This window comes from Hylobates moloch, unplaced genomic scaffold (assembly GCF_009828535.3).
Source record: "Hylobates moloch isolate HMO894 unplaced genomic scaffold, HMol_V3 SCAFFOLD_14, whole genome shotgun sequence".
Taxonomy (NCBI): Eukaryota; Metazoa; Chordata; class Mammalia; order Primates; family Hylobatidae; genus Hylobates; species Hylobates moloch.
The window spans coordinates 30,891,268-30,912,869 of NW_026652289.1; the positions used below are offsets into that span (position 1 = coordinate 30,891,268).

Genomic DNA, 21,602 nt, shown 5'->3' on the forward strand with positions numbered 1-21,602 from the left:
CTAGCAATAGAGAAAATGTGTCCCTGATCCCTTGGAAAAATCGAATTGACTGAAGAATGCTTGAATTCATTTATCCCAAAACAAAGGCAGAGGGCTGAGGGTCACTGGAGTTTCAGGGCTGCTCCCAGCGTTGCGAGCACGGGCCCCGCACTGCGGCCGGGACCCTTCTACGGAGGCTGGCTGGGGCTCCGGGAAGCTATAGGAACGCCATCTAGAAGCTAGATCTCAGGCAAACCGCGATTTAAAAGGAATTAAAACAAAAGAACACCAACTCGAATCCTGGACCTGATCAGGGGCGCGACCAAAGAAAGAAATAACTAACGGTTTTCACCCTCCCTTTCATTCCCTCCCGCGGAAAGAGAAAGGCTGGAACTCCGCTTCCCAGAATGCAAAGCGCGGGGCGGGGCTAAAGAGATAGCCTGTTTTCCCTCAAGTAGGATCGCGGGACCACAGGTTTGATTAAACGCCGGTCTCTCGCCAGAGCGCTCCTCCCCCTCATTCTGACTGGTCCTGCTGGCCGTTGCGTGACAGGGGGACTCAGTCGTCACTGGCAGCGGTTGAATGGAGGCTCCTTGCCCCGCGCCCTCACGGTAGATGAAGTCCTTGCTTTGGTCAGAGCGATAGCTTCTCCGATTGCCTCAAAGCAAGCGGACTACATTTCCCAGGGGGCTGCGGGACTGCTGGGCGGAGTGGGGGCGGTGCCTCACGTCTGGTACAGTCATCACAAGCCTGTTCGGCGGGACTGTGATGGCCAGAGAGATGACGATCTTAGGTGGGTTCCCGGGGGTCCTTGTTGCTCTTGCGGGCGTAGAGGCGATCTGAGGATGCCAGAGTGGGCGGGGGTGGTTGACTCACCTCCTGGATCCAGCTGGAGCAGCGGAAGGGGAGTCAGAAAGGTGACTTAGAGGCAGTTTTCGGCTGTTCGGAGTGGATGGGGGCGGGGACGCCTCTAGGAGGGCCCCGGCCCCTGCAGGCCAAGGTAGGGTAGACGGTGACCAGCTGTGTCCATCCCAGGGACATCAGGCTTAGGGAGGCGTTCCTTTCAGCAGCACCTAGGTTTTTGAATTGCCTGTTGAATTGGGGCAAGCTATGGAAGGCTGCGAGAACATGCACCTCCAGGACCCCTTTGTGGAGGAAGGGGAAGGAGCTACATCCGGATCTGTCGGCTCAGGGATGCTGAATTTGGAGGGATTCAGGACTCTGATGTATAGCTCTATCGATGCTTTTTCCATCAAATCGGGTTTGGAATTACCTATCCCCCACCCACACACACACCCACCCCGCGTCTCCAAGGTGATGAATGCTTCTGAAATGTTGCCTGTAGCTGGAAGGGGAAAGTGAGATTCGCACTTGGTTTTATTTCTTTGAGTTATGTGTTGATGAGGATGAGCTAACAATTAGTAACACAGAGCCCTGAAAATTGACGTTTTGGGTCATATGTAATATGAGTGGACACAGGTGTACTACACAGCCTCCTGATACCAAATACGAGATTAACTAAAAACTAAAGGGGCATCTTTCTTCGCTTATGTTTACAATCTGCGTGGCATTTGTTCCTACTCTTTTTTCTTTTTTTTTTAAATTAGTATTTGTTGGGCATCTGCTATTCCTGGTCTTGGGGGTACAACAGTGAACGAAACTTGTCTTCAAGAAGCTTTCATAGATGTTGCCGTCAGGGTTGCCCACCTTTATGCTTCTTCTCCCCTAAATATTACCACTGCAGGAAGAATGTCCTTAGTTCATACTTAAATACATAAGAAGTTAACTATGTTCCGTTATGAAGTGACAGTTTCATATCTAAGGAACTTTCAAAATCATTTTATCCCATTTATCCATTTCATCCTTTTGAAAGGGAAAAGGAGGTGAGATACGAGGAGAGAATTTTAGCCTTATAAAATAATAAAGTTTTTGTTGTGAGAATTTTAATAATGGAGCTTTTAAAAAAATGATAATCGAAGCTTTTTATAAAGCTGTAAAATCTAAATATCAATTGATCAAGAATATTAGATTATATCTGGCTTTTGCTCCAGATCAATGTTGTTCCTTGTCAGCATCTGCACAAATATTATTGAAATATTTTTAGATTTTTATTACATTTATTAGAGAATGACACAAACATACAGTTATAGGGTTTTTTGTTGTTTGTGTTGTTACTTCATTTTAAATTTTATTATAACCAGTTTACATTTTGAAAAACTTGCTGTCTGAGAGGAGTGTTATCAGTAGTCCTATAAAAAATTTTGAAATTTGTCTTTTTTAGCCTTGTTTCGACGAGTGATATTAAAGGGACTTTGCTACAGTAATTTAGTACATTGTACTAGTTTGATAAAATGCATCTTTTAATTTTCCTTTATTTCAGGATCGGCTGTTTTGACTCTCCTGTTGGCCGGCTATTTGGCACAACAGTATTTACCATTGCCTACTCCTAAAGTGATTGGTATTGATCTTGGCACCACGTATTGTTCTGTTGGGGTGTTTTTTCCTGGCACAGGAAAAGTAAAGGTGATTCCAGATGAAAATGGGCATATCAGCATACCCAGCATGGTGTCTTTTACTGACAATGATGTATATGTGGGATATGAAAGCGTAGAGCTGGCAGATTCAAATCCTCAAAACACAATATATGATGCCAAAAGATTCATAGGCAAGATTTTTACCCCAGAAGAGCTGGAGGCAGAAATTGGCAGATACCCATTTAAGGTAAGTGATTAATCTAAAATCTATATTAATTTTAGTGTACTCTTTTAGTTAATGCTTTGGCTTCATGTCACAAAACATTCTGTCTCATCTAGTTTTATCCATTAATACATAAAAGTTCTGTTATCTCACATAACAAGAAATTCCACAGCAGCTCTAGGATCAGTTATCACTGACTCCATAATGCCAACAGGTACTTAAGACCTTGCCATTTTCTTGCTGTCCCATCCTCAGCATGTCTTGCTTAGCTCTTTCAAGGTAGCAGGAAGGTTGATGAAGCCCTGTGTACCATAGATAGATATTCTGTGTGTATGTGTACATACTTGTATACATATAAAGAGAACATACCAGGTGTGTTATTTTTTGCTATTTAATATGTCATGGATAATTAATAGGGTCCTGTCATTATCTTTAATGATTTTGTGGAATAACTATTCCATTATTAATTAGACTAGTCTCCATCAGTGTACTTTTTTGTGGTTTTTCACTCATGTTGGAGATTCAGGTAATATCCTTACACACTTATCTTTGTACACTTCTCTGAAAGTTTCCTAACTTGAATGCTAGAAGTCGAATTGATAGGTCAAATGTGTACATTTTTAAGGCTTTTGATTTATTTTTCCGGTTTGCTCACCAGAAAGGTTATATGCTCTTAACCATAATTTTTTAGAGTGGCTGTATCTTCACTAGTTATTTTTTTTAATCTTTAACAGTCAGATAAGTGAAAAATAGTGTCCTGTATTAATTTTTATTTCTTTTGATTTTTTTAGTGAGATCAGAATTTTTAGAATTTTATTGATATTTTAATTTTCTTTTGTGGTCCATTTTTTGTTCTTTGTCCTTTTTTGTTTTGATGTGTTTTTCTTTTCCTTAGTGAGCTATAAAATAAAAGACCTTCATTATATGTTTTTGTTATCTTTTCCTTACCTTTTTTTTTCACTGATGTTTTTGATCTGAATGTCAAAGTTTTAAATTTTTGATTTTAGAGTCTTACCATGTTTACTGTACCCTATCCCATCCTATCCACTGGTACTTTTTTTTCCCTCTTATTACGTTTATGTGAGTATTTGTTGGTTTGGATTTTGCTGCTTTTTTTTTTTCTTTTAAACATTTAAAGCTTTTTTCCAAGTGGAGTTTTTCTTGGAAGTTATGAAGTGAAATTCTAAATGAATTAGTTTTTTTTTTTTTTTTTTGAGACAGTCTCATTCTGTCTCTCAAGCTGGAATGCAATGGCATGATCTCGGCTCACTGCAACCTCTGCTTCCCAGGTTCAAGTGATTCTCCTCCTTCAGCCTCCCAAGCTGGGATTACAGGCGTGTGCCACCACGCCTGGCTAATTTTTGTATTTTTAGTAGAGACAGGATTTCACCATGCCAGCCATTAATTAGTTTCAAAATAGATAGTTGTATCAGTGCTGCTTATTGAATAAACCTAGCCATAAAAATTTTCAAATTTTTCATCTGTTTTCAAAGAAAAAACAATTGCTCCCTGCATTTCTTAGGTTTATTACTTTGTTGTTTTTTGACTTCTTTTTTGGGATTCTTTATTGACTTACAATCTTTAATGAGAAAATCATCTAAAGCTATATATGCCCTCTGAATTACAGCTTTGGATACATTACTTATTGACCCAAAAACTACTTAATGTTTCTAAGTGATCTGATTTTTTTGTGTTGTTTTTGTTTCATGTGGGCACTGATGGTATTCTGGTATATTTGTATCTTGGTTTAATATTGTCCATGTAGCTTTTTAATATTGTCCATGTACCACAGACTAGTGAAGTACTTTTTGGAAGGTCAGTTTTTCATGATGGAAACCTAACTATGAGGCCTAAAGTGAGAAAACATTCTTATAATTTCTTAGATTAATTGTCTTTTTTATTTATATTAATACAACCTTGGTAAAACTAGGATAGTATTTTTTAGAGTTAAAATAGTTTTTTAAATGTATACCCACATCGGGGATAATGAGCTAATGCACAATACATGTTTTCATGGGAAGCAAGAGTGTAAATGAGATTTGATTCTTGGGTAAGTACATAATGATGTACTAAAATTATTCTTGTTAATATGTACTAGAAAATTCTTTCAGCTATCCATTACTCTTAGAAACAAGAAATTTGGGAAAAGATTCTGAGTTACATACTTGAATGAGCAACTTATATTTCTTATATTTCATCATTTATTCTTTCTTTATTCAGCAAAAATATATTGAGAATCTTTTGTGTTCTAGTCATGTGCTTGGTGATGAATTTTATTCTGCTGTTATTAAAAACTAGTGTTGGGCTAAGCACGGTGGCTTTCACCTGTAATCCCAGCACTTTGGGAGGCTGAGGTGAGCAGATCACAAGGTCAGGAGTTCAAGACCACCCTGGCCAACATAGTGAAACCCCATCTCTACTAAAAATACAAAAATTAGCTGGGCATGGTGGTGCGCACCTGTAGTCCCAGCCACTCGGGAAGCTGAGGCAGGAGAATCGCTTGAACCCAGGAGGCGGAGGTTGTGGTGAGCCAAGATCATGCCACCGCACTCCAGCCTGGGCAACAGAGCAAGACTCCATCTCAAAAAAAAAAGTAAAACTAATATGGATTCATTGTATAGATTTTAATGTATAACATTTAACAAGTTCTAATCTTGGTGAATGTACTAGATATATTTCAAATGCATTTTTTGATTTTGTAAAGATAAGGATAAGTTCTCATGAAGTCTAGTATTTATGTATATATGTATGTCTGTATACTTTTACTCTTTTATTTATTTACTTATTTGCAAATCCTATTCACAGGTTTTAAACAAAAATGGAATGGTTGAGTTTTCTGTGACAAGTAATGAGACCATCACGGTGTCCCCAGAGTATGTTGGCTCTCGACTGTTATTGAAGTTAAAGGAAATGGCAGAGGCATATCTTGGAATGCCAGTTGCTAATGCTGTCATTTCTGTACCAGCAGAATTTGATCTAAAACAGAGAAATTCAACGATTGAAGCTGCTAACCTTGCAGGTAACGGTACCCTTGACTGAGATGCATTTTTCTCAAAATTGTGTTGGGTTGAAAACCTTCTGTAGTAAGGTTTACCACTTCCCAAACCACACAGCCATAGTCAAAATAAACAAACTATATGGTAGGTGTATTAGGGTTCTCTAGAGGGACAGGACTGATAGTATATATGTGTATATGAAAGGGATTTTATTAAGGTGTATTGACTCATGCTATCACAGGGTGAAGTCCCACAGTAGGCTGGCTGCAAGCTGAGGAGCAAGGAAGCCAGTCTGAGTCCCAAAACCTCAAAAGTAGAGAAGCCAACAGTGCAGCTTTTAGACTGTGGCCGAAGGCCCGAGAGCCCCTGGCAAACCACTGGTGTAGGTCCAAGAGTCCAAGAGCTAAAGAACTTAGAGTCCGATGTTCAAGGGCAGGAAGCATCCAGCACGGGAGAAAGATGGAGGCCAGAAGACTCAGGCAGTCTAATCCTCCCACATTCTTCTGCCTGCTTTTATTCCAGGCACGGTCTGGCAGCTGATTAGATGGTGCCCACCCAGATTGAGGGTGGATCCGCCTCTCCCAGTCCACTGACTCAAATGTTATTCTACTTTGGCAATACCCTCACAGACACACCCAGGAACAATACTTTGCATCCATCAATCCAATCAAGATGATAATAGTAACCATCACAGTAGGTAAAGTAGATAGATTTTTATACAGGTTTATAATTTTGAAAGCTCTATAGCACAATATAAAATGTGTATGTAACAAGAACCAGTCAGATGCTGCAGGACAAAGGCTCAAAGAGAAAATGGACACATGTTAGCAGTGAGGAATTCTTTCTTCTAAATTCCATTAATGTTAAGGTGAATATAATTTTTTAAGTAAAATCTGAGGTAGATCATTTAATGATTTAATATTTAATGCCATTGAACCAATATTGAGGGCCTTGCTAAAAAAAGAAAGAAATCTTTGTTCTCATAGAACTTATATTCTACCAGAGGGGAACACAGAATGAGCCTAAAAGGTAAATTTAATAATGTTTTCGGCCTCTACATTACTGATATTTTAGGCCAGATAATTCTTTATTGTGGAGGACTGTCCTGTGAACTACAAAATATTTAACAGCATCCCTAGCCTCTATTCACCAGATGCTAGCAGCACCCTCCTCCACCAAGTGGTGACAATGAAAAATGTCTCCATATGTTGTCAGATTTCTTCTGGAGGTAAAATCCTGCCTTGTTGAGAGCCACTGATAATGTATATCAGAAAGTAACCTACTATGAAGAAAAAAGCAGGCTAATGGGTCAAAGTTGCTTTTGGTGGTCAGGGGACGGATGACTTGTAGAATTTAAATAGGGTGATCAGGCAAACCTCACTGAGAAAGTAATATTTAAGCACATTTGAAGAAAGCAAAATAGTTAACCATGCAGACACATGGAGAAAGTGTGTTGTAGGAAGAAGAGATGGCCACTGCAACAGCCATAGCTGGGAATTTGCTGGTACATGGAGGATAGGAAGTTGGTCAGTGTGGCCAGAAGTTGTTCAGTGTGGCCAGAGTAGAATAAGTGGTAAAATCAGAGAGCTGAAGGGAAGGGTGTTATGATCTCTGGAATAATTCTTTAGAGTTTGAATGTTGTCATAGCTCCTGATACATAATGCCATACTACTTTGCATACCGCTTATAAGTATAGCATTTAGTTTAAAGCAGGAATGTCATTCAAAGAAACCTGATCTTTTACCTGCTCAACATAAGCCTCTTTAATTTCCATAGCACTTAGTGATAGTATGTAATGATTAAATTTTTTTTTATTTTTTATTTTTTTTTATTTTTTGAGATGGAGCCTCGCTCTGCTGCCCAGGCTGGAGTGCGGTGGCGTGATCTCGGCTCACTGCAAGCTCCACCTCCCAGGTTCACGCCATTCTCCCGCCTCAGCCTCCCGAGTAGCTGGGACTACAGGCGCCCGCCACCACGCCCAGCTCATTTTTTATATTTTTAGTAGAGACGGGGTTCCACCGTGTTAGCCAGGATGGTCTCTTGATCTCCTGACCTCGTGATCCACCCACCTCGGCATAATGATTAAATTTTTATTGCTCATATATTCCAAAGTAGAATATGAATGTTAGAAAAGGCTGGGAGACTTTTTGAAAATTAAGTGTTAATTAATAAAGAGTAGAATGACTTATTCCATTGAACCTTGGATTTTATTTCTTTATACTGTAATCTTTCAGAATAATTTTAAAGATACCATTTAGAAGAGCCTGTGTTTACTGTCCCCATTTCATGCTTCTGTTCGGTTTGTGACTGCTCTCATCATTACTTTGTGGTAGAGTTCATGTCACAGAAGACACAAACATGCTATAAATGGGAAGAGATTACTTTATCGCATCCTCTCATGAGTTTTTCTTCCCTTAACCAATCTTACAGGACTGAAGATTTTGAGGGTAATAAATGAACCCACAGCGGCAGCTATGGCCTATGGCCTCCACAAGGCTGACGTCTTCCACGTCTTGGTGATAGACTTGGGCGGAGGAACTCTAGATGTGTCTTTACTGAATAAACAAGGAGGGATGTTTCTAACCCGAGCAATGTCTGGTAAGAAAAACGCGGGGAGAGGCTGGGCGCAGTGGCTCACGCCTGTAATCCCAGCACTTTGGCAGGCCGAGGCGGGCGGATCATGAGGTGGGGAGATCGAGACCATCCTGGCTAACACGGTGAAACCCCGTCTCTACTAAAAAAAAAAAAAAAAATACAGAAAAATGCAGGAGAGTTGAAGAGGTTTGGGCAGTGCTTTCTTTAACATAGCCAATGTGTAGTGCATCCTTTTTTTCCCCCAGAATTCTTTGACTTCATTTTGATAATTTTCTGTATATGTAATTTTATACCACCATTTGTATATATTTACAGCAAAAAGTTAAATCTCAAAAAATGCTGGGCATCCTATAAGTCAAATAAATACATTGCCAGTTACCCAGTTACGGCTCACGGAGCCAGTAGGACTTTTCATGGTGATGGTGAAGAAAGGGAACAGAGGGAAGAAAAATTTCTTTAAAATGAAGGGTGATCAGTATATTTCATTTAATATGTTTTATAAAGTAGATGTCTTTAGAAAGTCTAATTGTATTTTTCCCTAGGAAATAATAGGATTTTGCATTCTAAACCCTTTTTTAAAGGTTTTTGTTTTGTCAAATTTAGCTTAAGGGATTCAACCTGTTTGACACGTTGAGTTGTAAGTTATAGGTATTCCAACCTCTGCATTTTTTTTCTCTTTTTCGAATCAAGTTAAATACCAGGAAATTATATTACATTACTCTTTTCCTTTGAAATTATTTATCTAGTTTTCAGGTAGAAAAGTAGAAAGACCTTTTCAGGTCCTAATCAGGCAAGAAAAAATGAAAGGAAAAGAAGAGATTAAATACCTACTTTTTCATTATAAGAAGCACTTTCCTCTGTTGAGAATGACATTCAGTGTTTTTAAATAGCTACTTATAAGCCAATCTGTATTCTTAATCTCTGTTTACTGAAAAATTATTTGATATTGTGAAGAGATACTTCCTTTTATATAATTTAAAATTTTGACCCTGATGTGCACTAGTTTTTAAATAGTACTTATTTGGGTTAAGATAGCTTTAACCCAGTCATTATTTTTTTAATTTTTATTTATTGATTTATTTTATAGAGGCAGGGTTTTGCTGTGTTACCCAGTCTGGTCTCCAACTCCTGGCCTCAAGCTGTCCTCCCACCTCAGCCTTCCAAAGTTCTAGGATTACAGGTGTGAGACACCATGCCCAGCAACACAGTTATTTTTAACCAGTCTCTGTATGAATAAAATTGTAATGATACATGAAACAGGGATTTGTTATTCCCAGAATATAATTTTTACATATACGTAATAGCATACATGTATACATACACACATATATGCATAACTATATTAAACTTTTTTATTTTTCACTCAGGAAACAATAAACTTGGAGGACAGGACTTCAATCAGAGATTGCTTCAGTACTTATATAAACAGATCTATCAAACGTATGGCTTCGTGCCCTCTAGGAAAGAGGAAATCCACAGATTGAGACAAGCCGTGGAAATGGTCAAATTAAATCTGACTCTTCATCAGTCTGCTCAGTTGTCAGTATTACTAACGGTGGAGGAACAGGACAGGAAGGAACCTCACAGTAGTGACACTGAACTGCCAGAAGACAAACTTTCCTCAGCAGATGACCGTCGTGTGAACAGTGGGTTTGGACGTGGCCTTTCTGATAAGAAAAGTGGAGAAAGTCAGGTTTTATTTGAAACAGAAATATCACGGAAACTCTTTGATAGCCTTAATGAAGATCTCTTTCAGAAAATCCTCGTACCCATTCAGCAAGTATTGAAAGAAGGCCACCTGGAAAAGACTGAGATTGATGAGGTGGTTTTAGTTGGGGGCTCCACTCGTATTCCTCGGATCCGTCAAGTCATTCAAGAGTTCTTTGGAAAAGATCCCAACACATCTGTGGACCCTGACCTAGCAGTGGTAACGGGAGTGGCTATCCAAGCAGGGATTGATGGAGGCTCTTGGCCTCTCCAAGTCAGTGCTTTAGAAATTCCCAATAAGCATTTACAAAAAACCAACTTCAACTGAATTCTGGAGAAATAATGGTTATTTGTGATCTTGTCTGATGATCTCTTCCCATTTATCAGATTACCTTTTCCACAAAAGAAAGTCTCTAAAATATCACAGATTTACCTAGAGGGCAACATTTAGATACAGGAAAATTTTACATAGTGTTTTGTCTTAGGGTTAGACATGACCAGATTGATCCTATTTGATTTTGGAGAGATCCTATTCTAACAAATACTCGAAAATGATAAAATTGAGGTACAACTCTCTTATAAGAGTATGGATAACTGTATTTTCTGGATTCTGGAGATTGATAACCATATGCACTTAACATTATATGCTATAAACATTAAGTAGTGCCAGTTATGAGATTCCCAGTTCTTACTAAATTGTATTAGCAGGAGCTGGTAATTACTTGTATTATCACATGTAACTAATAATTTGAACTATACTTAAAGGACCATGTTGATGTCAGGTATTTACAGTGGTTGGAAGATAGCAGTATTATTAGCATAAGCTGCATACATAATATTCAGTAACTGCCATATTGTGTACCAAATTTACATTCACAAATTCAGTATCCTGTTAAGTGTCGTATTCTTGTAATCTGCATTCTCCAGGAGTTTTGTGTATTTAATAGATGAATTTATTTTATTTCTAAAGGTATTCAAATGTTTCAGCACCATATAGTAGAAATACCCAATTTATATACTAGTTCCTTTATGTCCTGTACATCATTCTCTGCTTGGATTTCCATTCTTCTGTTTGGTTAGAGAATAAAATTGGTAATTGCATTTGAAGAATGTGTTAATGTCATAATAAAGCCATGATTACTATCTTATTTTTGTTATCCAAGACCTTTGCAAACATTGGCAAATAGCATCATTTACCTACTGTATTTGTTTCTTTGTTTATATTTTCAGTAAGCCCTGGGGAATATAGCATGGAATTGAGCTACTAAATGGTTTTGGTTCCATTTTACTGAGATTTTTTTCCTCATATTTAGTTTTGAATGAGGAAAATGTGCTCAATTATAAAAGCTGCGTTATTCTTTTCTATTATTATTTTTAAATAATCACACTTGGACTCTTTTCAAACATTAGGTTAGTTTGTGATGAGAGCAAAAAATTTGTGAATGCTGGAAGTAATGTGGAAATCTAATGTGGAAGCCATCATGGCAAAGTTTCTACAAATCGGCATTTGTAGCAGAGTTGTTTGTTTTTGTTGTTTCCTTCAAGAAAAACCACAGGGAGCAAGAAAGAAAATATAACAGTTTGATTTCTGTCATACCCATTGTATTTGAAGATATATGGATACAGATTATATATATATACATATTTTCCTTAATAGAGGAATGCTTCATGTTATTCAAAAATTATATCCTGGTCACCTTTTTTTGTTTTTACTGTTTTTAAAGCAGAGATACTATAAAGTATCTCTGCTTTATCCATTGCTGAATTTGATAGGCTGTTGAATTGCCAGTCACCAAAAAAGGAAACTGAGCAAATTCATTTCAACAACATCAAAACATTTCAGCTTCTCATAGTAAAAAGCTGAATGTTACTAATATTTTTCATATCTAAAAAAAAAATTCTTAGCAATGAAATTGCTGTTAAAACACAAATTTCAATCAAATACTTTTGTGTATAGCAAATATCTATAGTAGGTAGATAGAAAAGTATAAAATGTTTGTTGAAGTATCTTATTTTAGAAGGAATGGAGAAATGCCAAAGATGAATCCTTCACTGCATTATGAAAATATTCCAAATGTTCTCTTGGACTTTATATAAATCTGTAATAGATTTTAGAATTGAAAAATTCTTTGTGAAGGTCTTCTAAAAGTGTTCCAGTTTATCCCAAAATCTCCATATACAGGATCAGCTTTAACCTAAAACATAAAGAAAACCTTGAATTTCTCAAATGTTTGAGATGTTCAAGACAGTCTCTTAATCCATTAATGCTTTTGGAAACAATTGACAAAATAAGGCAGGCAGCTAATCTCATATCCTGAAGTTGGAATTTAAATAATTTCTATTTGCAAATTAGAATGACAGTGTTGGAATCTGGAGGCAGTAGTTGAGCATATTCTCTAGTATATAGCTACACCTTTAATAAAATGAAGGAATGTCTTCAATCAGATTTTAGTGGGCTATTTATAAATAGTCTTGAAGTCAATTTAGTTTATTTATTTAAAAGATAATGCATCCTGAAAAGGATCATTTATGAATACCAATCTGAAGTCTTTTCATAAAAAAAAAAAAATAAACTTTAGTTGTACATTTAGCCAGTGTTATTTGAAGTATGTAACTTTTAAAATATTAAGTGTCTTGTATGATTAGAATATGTGAATGAGTAACTTATTTTGTATCAGGAATGTTTTGGTACTGTGTTTTCACTCAAACCACTGACTTAACAGATACTACTGTGTATAACATGTACTAAATATTACAGTTATTGTGCATAACAGATTGTTCCTCTTAAATATTTGTGTGTATACAGGCAATTCATGTTCTAATGTAAATAAATGCCATTTTGCAGTTTGTTTTTTAAACTATGTACTTTGTCATTCAGGACTAGTCTGGAGTATACTTTTCAGGCATATAAATAAGAAAATAAGGATGGAACTGATCTGATGCCTAGACACTCAGTCTCAGTAGCTGTTGCCTAGTTGTTCCCGAAATGTACATTTCTCTGTATCCTTTCTATTGCTTATATGCTTTCCACTTATTTCTCTAATTTAGAAAAGACAACTTGTAGCATATGAACAGTATCTTCAGAATTCTGAATACTAATTCATGGCTTCTGACCATGATGAAGCCAGAAAGTAAGCTAACCTAATCTAGCTAGTTAGGAAATAATCCTGCATAACAGGATTCCTTTGGTTGATGGTTAATAAATATTTCTCTAACAAAGTTTATATTAGTCTTTGGACAAAAAAAACCAATATATTAATTATGTTTTGCTTCTTTAAGAAACTCATTTGATTAATGTAGTCTTCTAAGATGAGCCTTTAGGTAATGACGGTAGACTTGACCTTGGAGAGACTCAAATATATGAGGAAATACAGCAATACTTCATATTTATCTTAATTAACAGAGAGTGCCTCACTGAGGTAGGCAGCCACTGATGTGGGACCCAATGATCCCACCTTGTGGAATAAACACCCTTGGGTAATCCTATTCTCTTGAATTTGGGCAAGAGATAATGACTCACTGCTAATGAATAATACGGCAGAAGTGCTGGGATGTCATTTCTGAAATTAGGTTTAAAAAAGATCAGCTTCCTTCTTGGATGCACACTCTTGCTGGCTTTCTCTTTTGGATCCCAGCTGCCACGTAAAGAAGACCATGTAAAGAAGGCTGTTCTGGTGAATACAGGTGTAGAAAAACACCCTAGAAGATGAGAGGCCACATGGAGGCAGGCAGGTACCCCCCACTGACAGAAGGCACGAATTTCCAGCTATGTGAGACAGCCTTCTTGAAATGAATCCTCCAACCTTAGTAAGTCTTGAGATGATGCAGCCACAGTTGACTATTTGAACGCCACCACATGGAGACCTTAATTCTTGTTTTGGCAAGAATTATAAACAGTTTGCCTTCCGTAATTCTTGTTTTGGCAAAGAATTATCATTCATTTCTGTTATTTTAAAGTTCTGTTATTTTAAAGTACTTTGGATTAATTTGTTACACAACAGCACAAAATAGATTTCTTACTATGGCACTGCTCTAAAAATTTTACTAATACTAATCAATTTAGTTTAGTTCTAGCCACCATTTGAGTAGGTACTATTATCTGCATTTTCAAATAGGGAAATTAAGGCATAGATGTGTTAGGCAGTTTTCCCAGGATTACAACTATTAAGTGAGAAAGTCGGGATTCAAATCCAGTCTATGCTTGTAATCCCAGTTCTGCGCTGCCTTATCCATTACAGAATACAATCCCATAGTACCTTTTCTGTTCTGTTGCCAAACCTGGATAGTATCCATGTAAGACCTCTTATTTACCAGCTGATGTTAACGTTGGAGATTTATGCTTGTTATTCCTTTACATTTTCAACAAGCAGGTTTAGAATGTGTAGATTTCTTAAATACAAAATGAAATCAATAGCACCTATTTCACTTGGTTTTTCTAAGTGTCTGGCACATAGAAAGTGATAACGATTAATACATATGGTAGATATAGAAATGAACAAAGTTCAGTGACTCCCAATTTTATGTGGGTTTTTTAATTGATTGATTGATTGAGATGGAGTATCACTCTGTCTCCCAGGCTGGAGTGCAGTGGTGCGATCTCAGTTCACTGACGCCTCCACCCCCCAGGTTACAGTGATTCTCCTGCCTCAGCCTCCTGAGTAGCTGGGATTACAGCGCGTGCCACCACACTCAGCTAATTTTTGTATTTTTAGTAGAAACAGGGTTTTGCCATGTTGGCCGGGCTGGTCTCGAACTCCTGACCTCAGGTGATCCACCTGCCTCGGCCTCCCAAATTCTAGGATTACAGGTGTAAGCCACCACACGTGGCCTTATGTGGGTTTATTAAGGATGCCATGAATAGATTACATTCCCCAATATCATCAGAGCCTAATTCAATGGGTCTAAAATTTCTGTAAATTATTGAGAGTTCTTCTGATGAACTATGAAAAAAAATTTGCTTTGGTAAAGCATTTACTTTGTTTTGACGAGAATTATAAACGATTTGCCTCACATTAAGTTATTTGGATTTTAAAGCAGGAATAAATGCAGTTTGTTTCATACCTCATTGAATTGCCTATTAATTGGCCTACCTAAAATACCTAAAAAATTTCAAATGCTCTAACACTTGTAACTCTGTAACTTATTTTATATATATTATATGTACACATATATATGTGTGTATGTGTATGTATGTAAAACTAATATGATAAAAACACATTTTTTTTTGTTAAGAGTTCATTCACCTTAAATTATTTAACATGGACTGTTGGAAACTGGAAATTGGGTCTCAATTATTAGGTGTAATCAATACCCTTCCTCTGTCTCCCAAGTTGCTAAACTAATAAGATACTTTTAACATGATTGAAAAGTTCTTTGAGTAGTTGTGGCAGACCCTGCTAAATGCTGTCACAATATTTATTCTATTCATGCTTACCCCACTTTTATTTGGAGCAGCAATATCCCTACTTCAAAAACTATATTTTCCAGCTTCCCTTACAGCTAGGGATGGCTCTGTGACATAATTCTGGCCAATGAGATATAAGCATAAATCACTAGGTATAAACTCAGGCTTTTTTTAAATTTACTCATCTGGATTGTACAAACATCTGCTCACCATTCATTTCTCCTTCTTGGAATGCAGACATGATACTGGAGATAGCAAGGGGTTTGCAACTACTAAGCAACAAACATGCTGTGGATGTTTGAAACGAAGATAGGTACAGCCCAGGCGATATGGAGCCACCTTAACCAACTTTGTACTCTGTATTTTGGGACTTCCTTCTACCTGAGAACAATAAGCTGTGTGGTTGTTTACGCTTCTTATTTTACTTCTTTTCATACTTGTAGTTTTCAATTTATGACCCTTATGTAGTTAAACATTTAGTCACATTGTCCTTTGTTGGACTTCTGCTTCTGCCCAAGATGGAATAAAAGAAAACTGATTTTCCTCTTGCCTGTGTTAACTAAAAAGTCAAACAGAATATATGAAACAACACTTTTCAAGACCTTATGTATCATGACTAATAATAATTCTTGTTTGTTACCTCTCTAATATCATAGACAAGTGTGGTAATATAGGTCAAGCAGTAAGATGTTCTGTAAAATCTGGAAATCGTTGCACAAATGCTCATGGCAGAAAGCCAGAAGCAGATGTTCACAGGGAATTAGTGGTGACTGAAGCTGTACTAATATTTATGCCTGGTTCCTTTTGCACTCCATTGTCTTGAATTCCAAATCATTCATCTTAGTCTTCATCTTGATCACCACATTATGTCTACTGTGTATATCAGAGTTTAAAAAGGCCATAAACCAGTCACCACAAGCGCATTAATGAAGATCTGAGTTGTTTAAACATGAATTCAAAAACTGATCCTATGTTACTTTCCTTGGCACACAAAAAAATGCATATGTGTTATTTTCTTTCTAAATGTTTGAAGCAAATTTATCAAAAATAATTTTCTATTAATGATCTATTTTACATTTTCCTCCTATGCCTATTCCTTTTCTCTTTTTGCAGCATTATTGAGATAAACAAAAGGTTACTACCTTTGGGCAACAATGAAAACTAAGCACAGACTGGGCATTCTGAAAATAACTAGTGAGAAACCTGGGTTACCTAGATAGCAATCATCGAGAAGCCAGTAACTCTTTATATGGTTCAGACCCATTACCTCGGCCCATTAACTCAGCAGCATAGCAGACACTTGAACTACCAACTAGCCTTCCTTTTCATAAGAAGATTGAGCGACATGTCGATAACAGTACATCCAGAAGTTCTTACTTCTTGTATTTAAAAATGATCTGCTTGCATCCAGGATAGTAGGAAAGGAGAACTTAGAAGGAGCTAGAAGAAGCTCCTAACTGCTGCCTCCTCATATTTGCTTGATCTCACTGAGATAATATTAGGCATTACTGAGGCCTATCTCCTCTTTGAATCTCCAGTTATCCCAAGGTTGCTGTGTATAAAATAGCCTTTTATAAACTTTTTGCAGTTTTTATTTACTTAAGAGTGTGTCCTGGGATGGGCGCAGTGGCTCACGCCTGTGATCCCAACACTTTGGGAGGCCGAGGCCAGCGGATCACGAGGTCAGGAGATCAAGACCATCCTGGCTACCACAGTGAAACTCCGTCTCTACTAAAAATATAAAAAATTAGCTGGGTGTGGTGGCGCACGGATGAGGCAGGAGAATCACTTGAACCCAGGAGGCAGAGGCTGCAGTGAGCCGAGACTGCATCACTGCACTCCAGCCTGGGCAACAAAGCAAGACTCCCTCTGAAAAAAAAAAAAAAAAAAAAAGAGTGTGTCCTGGCACGGTGGCTCGTGCCTGTAATCCCAGAAGTTTGGGAGGCCGAGGTGGGCAGATTACCTGAGGTCAGGAGTTCGAGACCAGCTTGGCCAACAGGGTAAAACCTTGTCTCTACTAAAAATACAAAAATTAGCCAGGCATGATGCCATATGCCTGTAATCCCAGCTACTTGGGAGGCTGAGGCAAGAGAATTGCTTGAGCCCAGGAGACAGACGTTACATTGAGCCGAGATCATGCCACTGCACTCCAGTCTGGCCAGCAGAGCAAGACTCTGTCTCAAAAAAAAAAAAAAAAAAAAAGTTTGTCCTATGATGTGATTTTGTAGATATGAGACTAAAGTTATAAGGAACAATGAGTGTTGGTGTTTAAATAATAGCCAATATGTTATTCAATGTTTTTTATATGCTAGACACTGTCTTAAGTGATTACATGTATTACATGATTTAATTTCCAAAGCATACTTAGGAGGTAAATAGAATTATGACTCCCAAATAAACACAGAGAAATATGTTAACTTACTCACGTTTGTACAACTATTAAGTGGTTGAGTTGGGATTTCACATAGGTACCCTGTCTTGAGATCCTCAACTCTTAACTACTATGTTTTTGCATTCTAGCTTTTAAATTTTCTTTTAAAAGAAAGTCCCTTTAGATCAGGTAGAACTATTCATTATTTATATGCATATTAAAATGCAACATTAAGTTTTCTAAACACTTCTATATCAAGGCTATGTTTAGAAGTAAATAAAATTGCCATTATTCAGCCATTTTTTGACCTACAGAAATGACTATTTTATATGGTCCAACCTAATACTATATTTAAAGAGGCATGGATCCCACCCCTACCACAAGCTTTGATTTTATTTAGTATGCCTACAAAGATATTGGTTCAAAATCCTGTTTTTTAAAAGATTTTGAAACTTTTTTGAACTACAGACTATTTTTTAGTGACTTTTCTGGAATGAGACATCTTGGTAGAGAAGTAGAAAGAACATTATCAGCTTTGTAGTCACGTAAACCTGGATTCCAGCGTATTTGGTAAAATAGAGCAGATAATTGCTTTCTTATATTATTTAGTGAAAACTGAAAGTGACACATTACCTGGCATATCGTGGGCTTTCAATAATAAACATTCTCATTATCCTCAAAGAAAGAAACTTAATGCTACATAGGATTTTTCTCTATCAGCTATGGTAAATATTTTGTATATTGAAATTTATCATTATTTTATGAATCTATTTTGAAGTTATAATCTTTAAACAAATCATACAGTCATGGAATAACCTTTTTTATTACAAATGTGCTACCTCTCTGTAATCCAATCATTTTGTGTACTTTGCACTTTGCTTCTAGTGTACATCAATAATTGAATGAGCTTGATGTACATAATTGATATAAGAATAAAATATTAATTTCTTAAAACAATAAAATTATCTTTGAATAACTTTGATTTAGTCACTTTTTGTGTTTTTTACTTTTGCTTTTCTTTTACTCTGTATTACATATGAAGATAACGTATATCTGTATATATATGCAGAAAACTACACATATTCTCAATATGCAGATTGATGAACATTCACAAACTGAATGAGTGCTCAGATTCACTTCAAGAAACAAAATGCTATCATTATCCCAGAAGTCTACCTTGTGTACCTTATTATAACCCTCCCCACCAAGGATAACCAGTATCCCAACTTCTAATAGTATAAATTAGTTTTTCTTCTAAAAAAATTGTATAATTAGAATCATGGAGTCATATAGCAGTATTTTTTTGTGGCTATTTCACTCAACATTCTTTGTGAGATTCATCAGATTGCCTAATGTACACAGTAGCTGTTGTACATTCATTCTCATAGCTAGATAGAATTCTATTATGTGAATATACCACAATTTATCCAGGCTACTGTTGATTTCCCATTAGATTTTAAAATTATTCAGCTTCTCTGATTTACTAAAATTATAGGAGTAGGGAGCTAAAACATCCTTTAACTCATATGAATGAAATATTTTGATTCCTTTCTTAATAGAATTCAACAGCTATTTATTCAGTGTTTACAAAGCACTTCAGGGATTGTAAAGACAGGACAACACTTCAAGTAGCTTACATCCTTAAGGGAGGAGACTTTAGATAATACAAGTTTTCTAGTTTAAGGCAACTTTTCATAAATACCCTTAGGAAATGAAGCAAGGTTTTACAGGGCTGCATAGGGAGGAAGAAAGGAGGACAAAAGAAATGGTTGATGGGCTTTAAAGAACATGTTAAACTATTTTATTAAAATCTTCTTGAAAGAAAATCCTATTGAAGTTTAAAGACTTTAAATTTGAAGGGCAATTCAGAGACATAATGTTGCTTCTTTTAAATAAAGCTACGAAAGAAAAAGCCCTTCAAAATCTGATTAGGACTACAAATCAACAATCCTGTCATAAATGTAACAAAATATGTCACTGAGGTTGATGTATTAACCAAAAAATAATGTTCCAAAGAAAATATTAGGTTTTTTCACTCAAAGGTAAACAGTAAAAATATAAAACATTATAAACAATTATAAAATTCTGTTAACATATAATTACTCTTTCCAAAAAGCAGCTGAATAGATTATTTTTTTCTGTGAGTCCTTCATCATTTCATAAATTATGCAATAGCTCAAAAAATATTTTTAAAACTTATTTGTTTTAATTTTTTTTTAAAGATGGGGTGTCTGTCTGTCACCCAAGCTGGAGTGCTATGGTGTATCATACCTCACTGCAAACTTGAACTCCTGGGCTCAAGCAATCCTCCCACCTCAGCCTCCTGAGTAGCTGGGATTACAGGTGTGCACTATATGCCCGTCTCATTTTTTTCATTATATTTACTTATTTTTTGTGGAGACAGGATCTTGCTTTGTTGCCCAGGTCAGTTTCAAGTTCCTGGCTTCAAGCTATCCTTTCACCTCGGCCTCCCTAAATGCTGGGATTATGGGTGTGTGCCACAGTGCCCAGCCCACATCTATTTATATATAAATAAGTACTTATAGTACTCTAAGATGTCCAGCTATTCATTCTACAAACATTTGTTGGGTATCAGTTATGTGAAAGGAACTATGCTAGGAACATAACATACAAAGATGATTAAAACTGGGCACTTGCCTTCAAGGGGAAGGCAGACTTGAAAATCAAAATAGAGTATGAGCCCTGCTATGATAAAGGTATGCACATGGGGCTAATGAGAGCACAGAAAAGGGGCGTCTAGATCACACTGCAGGGAAGAGGGGAAGATCGGGGGACACGTTGAGAAGGGAACTCCCAAGTGAAGTCAGGGACTTAAAGGACAAGCAGCACTTAGCATTTTGGCCAATGTGGATAAGGTAAGCACGAACGGAAGAGGGAAGTCTAGGTACAGCCCAGGATGGTTAGAAACTGTGTTGCTGGCCGGGGGCCGTGGCTCACACCTGTAGTCACAGCACTTTTGGAGGCCGAGGCAGGCAGATCACCTGAGGTCAGGAGTTCGAGACCAGCCTGGCCAACATGGCCAAACCCCGGCTCTACTAAAAATACAAAAATTAGCTGGGCGTGGTGGCAGGTGCCTATAATCCCAGCTACGTGGGAGGCTGAGGCAGGAGAATCGCTTGAATCTGGGAGGCGGAGGTTGCAGTGAGCTGAGATTGAGCCATTGCACTCCAGCCTGGGCAACAAGAGCAAAACTCCATCTCGAACAAACAAACAAACAAACAAAAACATACAAACAAACAAAAACATACAAACAAACAAAGAAACTCTGGTGCCTATGTGTGTGTGTGCCAACTCATAGCAGGGGCCAGCCCTTGCGCATTTCTCTTCTGTCTTTGCTTTTTAAATACTAATGCACTGTAGTGTTTTTTTATTATGCAAATTAACATACAGCTAAAGTAATTTATTTTTTGTCCCTGAGTCTTGTGTTATTCCAGCGTCCGTTGTCATTTCATAGAAAAGTCCTTTCTGACGTATCAAATTCTGAGGCGCTTCGAATTCCACAATCCTTCCTGAGTCTAGAACAAGCACCCTGAAATATGAAAAGAATAGTGTCAGGTAACATACAGTCTTCCACCTCACATTTTATTGGTCCTGCTAATATAAAGTTTAAACTATTCTATGAGTCATTTAGTACAAAATAAAGGTGTTAGTTAATTCAGGAACTATATCAAGTTCTCTAATAATTATTCTTTTAGCTTTAACATTTTCTTCCAATTATTTTGGAAAATACCTTCTATATCATTATCTATATCAAGTTTTCTAATATTCTTTTAGCTTGAACTTTTTCTTCCAATGATTTTGGAAAATACCTTTTATGTCATTAGGGAAAATT

The 21,602-nt window shown here is 37.0% G+C and overlaps 2 protein-coding genes across 4 annotated transcripts in view; one reads left to right on the forward strand and one right to left on the reverse strand.

The window, feature by feature from the left end:
* Positions 1 to 571: 571 nt before the first annotated feature.
* On the forward strand, positions 572 to 12,832 carry HSPA13 (heat shock protein family A (Hsp70) member 13). Of its 3 annotated transcripts, none has more exons than XM_058427804.1 (5): positions 572 to 590; positions 2,360 to 2,700; positions 5,482 to 5,695; positions 8,103 to 8,270; positions 9,635 to 12,832. In XM_058427804.1, exons 2-5 carry the CDS (start codon positions 2,542 to 2,544, stop codon positions 10,300 to 10,302), a joined length of 1,209 nt encoding a protein of 402 aa, XP_058283787.1. In that variant the 5' UTR covers positions 572 to 590; positions 2,360 to 2,541; the 3' UTR covers positions 10,303 to 12,832. The 3 variants fall into 3 exon arrangements, with proteins under 3 accessions (XP_058283787.1, XP_032030720.1, XP_058283786.1); XM_032174829.2 differs by lacking the exon at positions 572 to 590 and adding an exon at positions 714 to 772; XM_058427803.1 differs by lacking the exon at positions 572 to 590 and adding an exon at positions 1,844 to 1,862.
* Positions 12,833 to 21,160: 8,328 nt separating this feature from the next.
* Positions 21,161 to 21,602, reverse strand: part of LOC116481861 (multidrug resistance-associated protein 1-like) — an 88,303-nt gene continuing 87,861 nt past the window's right edge. The window contains exon 28 of the mRNA XM_032174830.2: positions 21,161 to 21,299. Coding sequence (XP_032030721.1) covers positions 21,161 to 21,299 — 139 coding nt within the window. The remainder of the gene's footprint in view (positions 21,300 to 21,602) is intronic.